Source organism: Marmota marmota, unplaced genomic scaffold (genome assembly GCF_001458135.2).
Source record: "Marmota marmota marmota unplaced genomic scaffold, marMar, whole genome shotgun sequence".
NCBI classification, from domain to species: Eukaryota; Metazoa; Chordata; class Mammalia; order Rodentia; family Sciuridae; genus Marmota; species Marmota marmota.
The window spans coordinates 6,452,815-6,463,314 of NW_026000249.1; the positions used below are offsets into that span (position 1 = coordinate 6,452,815).

A 10,500-nucleotide genomic window follows, 5' to 3' on the forward strand; every position below is an offset into this window, starting at 1 on the left:
AGTAGGGGCGGTTCAGTCAAGGTGTACAGAACGCGCTCCCACCCCAAAGGAGCTCGGTACTGGTAAACCGTCGTGAGAACTCTGGTGGAGGGGCTGGGCTCGCAGCAAATATCCGAGCCTAGAGCCTCTAATTCTGAAGCCATTACATCTCCCGCCTTGAAAATCGCGAAGTATCCCCCTTATCCCCAAATCATTCGCACTCAATTTCGAAGAATAGCAACAAAATAAAAAACACAACCAGGTGTCCCTGACTCTATCCCTTCTCAACACTGGAATATTTTAAAACTTTTCCTGTAGGATAATAACGTATACTTTCCGGTACCGAGACATTACCCCTAGAAACTACAAGTCCCAGTAGGCTGCACATGGAGCAGAGTGGGCGTTCCTTTCTTCTCAGAACACCGCATTATGCTCCAATCGCGATCCAGGCCTGACAGCCGTGGCCGCGCAGCTTGCTAACACTCGTAGTCGGCTGCGAAGTCCCTTTTCCAGTCCGCGCAGACGCGCGCGGCCTCCGTCCGCCCTTCGGCCCTAGCAGAAGCCCAGCCCAGGATTCGGTGCACCCCACCCCCATCTCACCGCTTTCCTTCGGGGGCCAACCTCCTCCGGTCACGTGGCAACCTTCCCACGCGGCAATTGGCCGTGGCGTTCGGGGGCGGGGCTCAAGGCCCTGCGAGGTTCCGTGCCCCTTGTCGGGCCGCTTGTTTGGCTGCTGCCGTCACCTCATGGCGACGCGGTTAGAGGAGGCAGCGCGGGGAAGAGGCGGAGGCGCCGAGGAGGCTATTGAGGCCGGACGGGGCGGACGGCGACGTAGCCCGCGGCAGAAGGTCAGTCAGGGGGACGCCCTCGTTGTTGATGGGCCAGGGGGATCCTCGGTTATTTGGGTCTACCGCTTCACTCTCCTTGGTTACCTTTAGCCATGGGACGAACATCCGGCTCTTTTCCCTCTTGGGGGTGACGACAGTGGGAGCAGGTGGGGGGGTGGGACCGGGATGGATGGGGTGGGAAGAGACGATGGTTGGGATTTGGGGACGCACCGCGGGAGGGATGAGGGAGGACAGGGTTCACCGGGGTCTGAGGGGGAAGGGGTGCGAGGCGGGGGCGCGCCAGGTGTGACAGCCACGTGCGGCCGGCACCCCGGGGCCCCAAGCGCCAGGTGTTTCTCTCCCAGCCCTTGCGGTCACAGTGCTCCTAGCTCTGGGCGCCGCCGCCCGGGGGGCTCTGTGTGGTTGCGGGGCTCGCCCTCTTTGCGTCCGGCAGGTGCGCAGGGGCGCGCTGCGGGGTGTTCTCGGGCCGCTCAAGCGAGGCTGTTGCGCAGTAAGATAACCGCGCGGGAGCCGGGGCTGCGCTTCGCCCCCCTTCCCCCGCCCCCCTGCGCTCCCCGCCACTGCGCGGGCGGGCGGGAGGGCGGTGAGTACCGCGGGGCTTGTGAGGAAGGGGGGCGCCTGGTCTCTGGGACCCAGGGCACGGGGCTAGCCTCTGGGCACCACCGGCCTGGAGGCTGCACGTGGGGGCAAAAATGGGGAGATGATGCTAGAGGACCTGGGTCCTGCGGAGTTGGAAGCAAGCATCGTCTGATAGCCTTCCCAGTCCTGCTATTCCCCCCAACCCCGGTTTCTTTTTTTCTTTTCTTTTTCTTTTAATTTGGTAAGCGGAAACTTGAGCGCCTCCCTGACCCTGGCCTTCGGTCTTTCTTAATCTGGGAGACAGGCTGGACCGTTCTTGCCTTACTTGACTCACGTCAAGGAGTTTTCAATGTCTCCCTGGATACAAGAAAATCTAGACCTCTTTCAGAATGGGAGAATTCCACTTGTTCTGGAGCTTAGTGGGTGGAGTTTGAAAAACATTGCACAACGAATAGGGTACAGGGCTTTCAGGACCTAGGAACGGAGAATTGCGTGGAATGGGGCTGGGAAGGTGGAAACCCCGTCTCTTTTTCTATGCAGGTGAACATATTGAAACGTTCAACTTGTTGGACGTCCTGCTTGATCACTCAGGGCTATTTAATATGACATAATTATGTATTTGACTAATCTTAAAAATCACTCCTCTATGAAATTTCGTAATAATATTTTTCTAATGCGATTCATGAACTTCAAAAGGGAGAACAAAGGTCCGGTTTACATTTGAGCAGAGTGTCGAGGATTGGCTTTTTGGGACCTGTTTTCTAAGGTCGGGTATTTTCATGTCTTTGCGTGAGGGTGTTACTCCTTCTCAATTTCCTCTCTCTTTGTATTCTAAAAGAAAGATCCAGTGCTTGGCTTGTAGGATTGAGAATGAAGCTGTGGATTCAGTGTACTTTAGGGATTCTACACTGTCACTTTGGACACTTGACTTATTCCCTGAGGGTGGGAAGCCAGTCTCAGTGTTTGATTTCATAGGTTCCCAGGGGAGAATTCTGATAAAAAGCCACTGCAATTGAGGCCATAAGTGCCCTTTTATACCACTAGGTTAAGGACGAAAAGTCATTGAATTAGGAACTGAGACTTAATCAACTAGCATTATTAAACGACAAAGATAGGAGGTAATGACTACTTGAGGTTCTGAGCTCTGGTTAACAGCTAGATATGAAAAGTCATGTATTTCTACTGTCTTATTTTTGTTTTGCTCATAGTCCTTTCTTTGCTCATGCTTTTCTGGGAAACTTGTCCTTTTCGTTTTTTCAACTGACTATAACGTGGAATTGAGATTCATGGTTAAATATTAATTTTCATAAAAAATGTGTGACTATCTTTTGTCTGCAGAAATCATTTTTAGTTAGTCCTTATGATCCTTTAAAAAATTTTTCTCTAGGTCACTAACTTGGGAAAATATTCCTTAATTCTGATTTAACCTCTACCCTCTTTTTCAGGAAGCAGAAATGAATTGAGTTGTTTTAAAACACTGAAGAAATGAAAAGAAAAATGATTGTTTTGTCATTATTTGGTTACGTCTTGAAATGAGAAAAATTGGACATGGGCTTTATTGATTCCTGGTAGTTTGAACCCTTTACCTGCTCACTTTTTTTTGGTGGTGGTGGTGGGGGCAGTTTGGTGTTTCTAGGACAGCCTTGAACTGCTGGGTTCCAGTGCCTATTCACTCTTGACCCGGACAGTTAATTTTGGCATTGTTTCATAACTACATCTATTTGAATGGTCTCTTGATATAACTAGGGGTTTATTGAGGAATTGTCTTAAACTATGCTGGTATGGTAGCTGCTAGCCACATGTGACTATTTAAATTTGTTAGTTAAATAAAATTTAAAAATTGTGTTCCTCAGTCATACTAGTCAAATTTCAGGTGTTCCAGTAGCCAGTGTGGCTAGTAGCTATTGTATTAGAGCAGATCTAGAATAATTTCCATCCAATTAAGTTCTGTTGGGCAGCATTGATGTAAAAAGAATGGGTGTACGTTATCGAGCATTGCAGGCATTTTATTTATTTAGTTTTAATTTATTTTTATTTTTATTTTTATTTTTTGGCACTGGGGATTGAACTCAGGGGCACTTAACCACTAAGCCACATCCCCAGCCCTATTTTGTATTTTATTTAGAGATAGGGTCTCACTGAGTTGCTTAGTGCCTCGCTTTTGCTAAGGCTGACTTTGAACTTGTGATCCTCCTGCCTCAGCCTCCTGAGACACTGGGATTACAGGCATGCACCTGGCTTATTGTTTTTATTTTTTGCAGTTCTGGGGATTGAACCCAGGGGCATCGTACCAATGAACTACATCCTGAACTGTTTTTATTTTTTTAGTTGTTCTTATTTTTTTTTAATTTTGATAAAAGATCTCAAGTTGCTCAGGCTGGCCTTGAACTCATGGTCCTCTTGTCTCAGTCTCCTGAGTATCTGGGATTACAGGCGTGTGCCACCATGTCCGGCACCACATTAACTCTTTAAGCATCACTCAGATGCTATGGAGAAGGCTGGGCAGCTGTCATTGCCCTCATTTACTGATGACAAACTGCTCAGCAAGGTCAAGTGATTTGCCCAAGGGGTAAAGCCGAGTCTGGAACCCAATACCCTTTCATCTACACCACAGTAATAAGTAGTGTAGCAGTGGGTAAATAGTATGGATTTTAGAGTCAAGACTCTTGGCTCTCTGCCACTTACTAGCTGTGCAACCTTGGGCAGGTTGCTCAATCTGTAAGCCTCATTTGTATCATCTATAAAGTGGGGATGATGCTAATATCTACCACATTAAGATTTTTTTAAAATATTTTATTAGTTGTTGGTGGCCCTTTATTTATTTTTTATGTGGTGCTGAGAATCGAACCCAGTGCCTTACACATGCCAGGCAAGCGCTCTACCACTGAGTCACAACCCCAGCCCCCACATTAAGATTATTTTAAAGAATAAGTCATCTCCCCCACCCCCCATGTATTGGGGATTGAACCCAGGGCCTTGTGCAGGCAAGTGCTATCTATGGAACTACACCCCAGCCCCCTTTTTGTGAATAATAAGAGTTGATCTGACATTTGGCACAGTGCAGGGCATGTAGACTTTTGCATGGTTTGGAGGGGAAAATATATGAAAGGTTTCTTTCTCTCAGGGTGCTGTTAATTTTGTAAATTCATCTTCTAACCTTTGTATTCTTCCCTCTTCCTAGAATCTCTGTATGATTAACATAATGAGGAGAAATTAGGGTTGGACAAGAATACGAGGTAGGAAGAAACCATTTTATTAATCTTGTTTTTTTCCTCATTTGTCAACTTGATGAACTTCCACTTTTCTGGCACAAATATTAAGTAATAAGAAGTAAAGTGACCTTCTATTTACAACATTGTTTATAACTGTATTACCAAGCTTTGGTAAATTTCATTTTTTATAGGATTCCAACTGGAAAAGCAAAGAGACCAGATACAGCACAGTCTTCTAGTAATAAAACATCTTTGTATTGTAATAATGTCATATTTATTTGTTACGTTATTGGAAATTTTTTATCATTAATATCGGACTTGACTAGAGAAGTTTTATTTAGGAAACTGTATGCCAAATACAGATGACATAAAATGGTGTATATGATTTGCTTTTATGGAATTTCTTTGTCTTCCCCCCCTTCCCCGCTGGAGATTGGACTGAGGGTGTCGCACATGCTGGGCAATTACTCTATCACTGACCTAAATCCCCAGCCCCTTTTGTGGGATTCTTTACAGGATTCACTATAAGAGGTTTCTTTTAAATAGATATACTGTTCATGTTTTATACTTTTCAGATTTATATTTCAAAGGAAAGAAATTTGCTCAAATTTCATTTGTTTCACGCACTGTTAGGCAATTTAAATGTGCCTAACTCGGCAGAGTAGGTGGTACTCCGGGTATAGATAAGGCATTTGAAGCTCAGCCAAAAGCAGATTTGCTTAAATAATAGTTCATAGGGCTGGGGATGTGGCTCGAGCGGTAGCGCGCTCGCCTGGCATGCGCGCGGCCCAGGTTCGATCCTCAGCACCACATACAAACAAAGATGTTGTGTCTGCCGAAAACTAAAAAATAAATATTAAAAAATTCTCTCTTTAAAAAAAAATAATAGTTCATAGTCAGTGAAGTTGATATATAATTGTGTAATTGATAGTGCAATAGACAGCCCCTCCTGCAAGGGCAGTTTCTGCCTACCTAGTAAGTTTCAATCAAATAGTCCCAAGAAATCCCTTTGCCTCTTCTTTTTCTTCCTGACTCCTTCCCAGTTTCTTTTTTTGTTAGGTTCTAATATGATATGAGTAACATATAGTTAATATAATGAATGTGTCCATATTTTAAAATTTGTGAAACTGAGCTGGCTATGTGGCCCAGTGGTAGAGTACTTAGCTAGCTTCCATGAAGCCTGGGTTCCATCCCCAGCCCCACAAAAACAAACAAAAAATGTGTAATATATACAAGTATAATATATAAGTTATTTATTTGTTGGTGGTGCTGGGAATGGAACCCAGAGCCTTGCACATGGTAGGTCATGGCTCTACCGCTGGGCCACACCCCCAGCCCAAGTTTAATGTAGTATTCATCAACATTGAGAATTAGATACATTTAAGTTTTTCCAGGTGGGACATTTCCAGAAGAAGCTAAAAATAGGTCAGTGACCTTTAAGATCCATTCAGACACAGAGAGTGTATTTTTATGATTTTATTTAATTACTAGTTGAAATTCTCTTGGCACTTAGAACTACTTAAATTTTATTACTTGAAGAAAAAGATAAATAAAATGACCAGTGATGTCCTTCTATACTATTAAAATAATTTATTAGCGTTTATTGCTTTGAGTGTTGATTTGTATTTTCTCTTTTGGGCGGTGCTAGGATTGAACCCAGGGCTGTGTACATGCTAGGCAAGCACTCTGCCACTGAGCTAAGCACCCTCAGTCCCTGTTGATTTGTATTCTGTTTCATTTTCTAAGTGTCCCCAGAATGACCTTCATTATCCTCCACTTCACACCCTTTAGTCTGCTATGGGTAATGTTTACTTTTAAAACCACCACTTTTTCATTTTTATTGTTTCTCTACTCTTAGAAAGGTCAAGGTAGAATGACTTGGTGAGAAGATATGCTAATAGTTTAGATGAACATTTCTTTTTTTAAAAAAAAATTTAGTTGTAGATGAACACAATACCTGTATTTATTTATTTTAATGTGGTGCTGAGAATCAAACTCAGTGCTTCCCACGTGCCAGGCAGGTGCTCTAGCACTGAGCTACAACCCCAGTCCCTAGATGGACATTTCCTTAATAGGATCTTTTGGACTGAAATGTGGGCCATGTTAAAAGTTAAAAAAAAAGATGTCTTTTTAAAAATATCTGTATTAAAATATCGTAATAGATCTTTGGTGCAGCTGTAGTGTATATTCATTATGTCTGATCTTCTTGCAACTATAGAACGTAGCTACTGTATATCCCTAGTTTACGGGTAAAGAAACTTAAGAAGTTGACTTCCTGTGGCTACACAGGTAGTGATAAGTGATATATTAAAGTTTGGGTTCTTCGGTCTTTAAAGGTATCATCCATATTCCTTATATTTTATGCTCTCTTCACACTTTTTTTTAATGGTGCTGGGGATGGAACCCAGGGCCTCCTGTGTGTGTGTGTGTGTGTGTGTGTGTGTGTGTCTGCCACTAAACTGTGTCCCCAGCCCAACACATTTATTGAAGATAGTAAAGGTCAAACTTTTTCATGTGGGCAAAACTTTGTGGTAGGTAAAACAAGTAAGTTTTTGGTAAATGAAAAGAAATTATGAAGGGTGGGATTGGGTGATTGGGGGTATGGAACATCTGTTGTGATCCAGAGACCAGGGAAATTTTGAGCCTAATAGGCTTCATACCTCTTGTTCCATTCACCTAGAACCTAGGTTGACCAGATCTGCTTTGCAGGTAACTTCCTGCAAAGGTACCTTCAAATGTAATTTAGATAAATTAAAAGGTTAAGAGACCCTTTTTAACCTCTCCAAAGTCTACATAGCCTGGTGTTAACAAAGAGTTGAAGTGGTCTGGGTAAGTAGAATAAGTAAAAAGAAAGTTTGGGAGCTGGGGGTTATAGCTCAGTGGTAGAGTGCTTGCCTGGCATGTGTAAGGCACTGGGTTCAATTCTCAGCACCACATAAAAATAAATAAATAAGATAAAGGTATTGTGTCCATCTACAACTAAAAAATATTAAAAAAAAAAAAGAAGGCTTGGTGTTTGTTTCAAACATGCATTGGGATTGGCCCACGTGGAGCTGGAGAAGTGTGACTTCATAAAATTGGGACAAGGATGTTCCATTTAGGTAACCCATAAAAGTAAAGGACCATTTTACATCTAGGAGTCTGTGACTTGAAGATGCTACTTGTGTGACTCAGCCCCAGCCCCTCTGCAAAATAGGTCAGGCCCAAGCATATTTGGACATTCAAATCTTTGGATTTCCTGTTCCTTTTGCTGTCAGGATAGGTGTTTAGACTAAAACAGCTATCTCCCAGTTTGCAGAGAATCATCAGATTACAATTTTAGAGCTAGAAAGTGATTTCTCAATTCACAGAGTCCAGCACCCTTAATTTCAAAAAAGAAATAGCCACAGAAGTTAAATGTGAAGTTAATGCAGTCATCCTCTTATTAAAAGGCAAATGATGTATGCAGTCTAATATAGATATTACCAGCAAACCCAGAATATTAGCACCTGCTACTACCAGAGAGATCATGAGAATCAAGAAGCAGTGTCCTGACTAGACCTTTTCCAGACTGTTGCTCCTTCTTGCCTTCTTCACTAGTAGGGGAAATTAGGTTCCCTCATTCGTTGCTTTAGTACTGATTTGCTCCTCTTTTCTTATTTACCCTTTAATACTTCCTCCCATGTTTTTGGACCCTTTGCTGCCAACAGTTCTGGGACCACTAGAACTTATCTTGCCTCCAGGTTAGGCCCCTCCTCAGAAATCCCATCATTGTGTTGGCATCACTCATTTTTTAAAATATATTTTTTAGTTGTACACAATATCTTTAGTTGTACACAATATTTTATTTATTTGTGTGGTGCTGGGGATTGAACCCAGGGTCTTGCACATGCTAGGTGAGTGCTATACCGCTAAGCCACAACTCCATCCCGGCTTCATTCATTTGTTTATTTTTATAGTAACAAATTTTTTTGAGAAATAATTCATATACCATACAGTTGACTCACTGAAAGAATATCATTCAATGGTTTTTATTTTTATTTTTTCTGTACTGTGGATTAAACCCCATGGGTGCTCTACCTCCTCAGCCATTTCAAATTTAAATTTTTTGTTTTTTTATTTTTTGGGGTGGGGGTTCCTGAGGATTTAACCCAAGGGCAATTTACCACTGAGCTATATCCCCAACCCTTTTTATGTTTTATTTTGAGACAGAGTCTCACTAAGGGCCTTGCTAAGTTGTTGAGGCTGGCCTTGAATTTGTGATCTCAGCCTCCCCAGCCGCTGGGATTATAGGCATGTGCCATCACACCTGGTTATTTTTTTTTTAAAGATAGGGTCTATAAAAAAAAGACCATTTGTTGGGGCTGGGGCTGTGGCTCAGTGGTAGAGTGCTTGCCTAGCATGTGTGAGGTACTGGGTTCGATTTTTGGCACCAAATATAAATAAATAAAATATTAAAAAAAAAGACCAGCTGTCCAGGCTGGCTTCAAAGTTGGAATCCTCCTGCCCTAGCCTCTTGAGTAGCTAGCTGGGATTACAGGAATGCACCACCACACCTGGTACACTTATTTTTAACGTAACTTGTGGAAGATCATTCTCTGAAAGATGAAAATTCAGTCTCTATTTTCCCTATTTTGGGTCCATGACGATGAGACATAGTATAGTATTTAAAACTACCTGACAGCTGAGGCTATCATACTTGCCTAGAAGGTAGTTTTGAGGATTGAGGAAGTATATCAAGCTTTGTTACAGAGGCTTCTGGATGAGCCAGAGAAATGTAGGTGGAGGATAATGTTTATACCAGTTCTCCCTCATTACACTGATTGGTACACCTGTCACTTAAGGAGGTTTGTTCATTAAATGTAGTTGGGGAGTAAGGAAGTGACACTCTTCTCCCTGTTCTCCCATTTAAAGTATACAGTGGTCCTAGGGCACATACCCTAGGGATGGATCTGCCTGGTTATTGCTGTCATGATGAGGACTCCTCTGTGGTCATGCTGGGCTTCTAGTTTCCATCCTTGTTCCCCCCACAACTAGGATAGCAATTCCCAAACTTTTTGGTTTGGGGATCATTTTATAAACTAAAAATTATTGAGAATCCCGAGGAACTTCTGTTCCTGTGGGCTAAGCCTAATAATGTATGCCATTTTAGAAATCAAGGCAAAAAATTCAAAATTGTTATTCATATTTAAAAGAAACTGATGTTGAATAGTTATCTATTGCTATGTAACAAATCACTCCAAAACATAGTGGCTTGAAACATGTGTGATCTGAGTTTCCATAGCTCAGGAATATGGGTATGGCTTGCTTGGGTTCTCTGCTTCGGGGGGTCTCATGGGCTGTAGTCATCTGAAGGCTTGTCTGGGAAGGATCCACTTCCTAGCTCACTCATGTGGTTGTTGGCAGGATCCAGTTCCCTGTGGTCTATTGGACTGAGGCCTCAGTTCCTCATGAGCTGTTGGCCAGAGGCCTTCCTTGGTTCTTTGCCACATGGACCTTTCCATAAGCCTCTCACAACATGGCAAATGACTTCAATAGAGTAAGCAAAAGAGAGCGCCAGCATGAACAGAGGAGGAAGTTACAGTCTTTTCTTTTTTCGTACTGGGATTGAACCCAGGACTTTACCACTGAGCTACATCCTCAGCCCTTTTTTTATTTTGAAACGGGGTCTTGTTAAGTTTGCCCAGGCTGGCCTTGAACTTGGGATCTTCCTACCTCAGCCTTTAGAGCTGCTGGGATTACAGGCCTGCAGTATTGCACCTGGCAGTCTTTTATCTTATAATCACAAAAGTATGATATCCCTTTACTTTTGCCTAATTCTCTGTTTTCATTTGTTGTTGTTGTTTTTGAGATAGCCTCATCATGTTGCACAAGCTGGCCTGGATTTTGTGATCCTTCTGCCT

At 42.9% G+C, this 10,500-nt stretch overlaps 1 protein-coding gene across 1 annotated transcript in view; it reads left to right on the top strand.

The window, feature by feature from the left end:
- The first annotated feature begins 503 nt into the window (after window positions 1-503).
- Window positions 504-10,500, top strand: part of Txlng (taxilin gamma) — a 54,829-nt gene continuing 44,832 nt past the window's right edge. Inside the window, exon 1 of the mRNA XM_048796372.1 lies at window positions 504-827. Coding sequence (XP_048652329.1) covers window positions 726-827 — 102 coding nt within the window. The 5' untranslated portion in view covers window positions 504-725. The remainder of the gene's footprint in view (window positions 828-10,500) is intronic.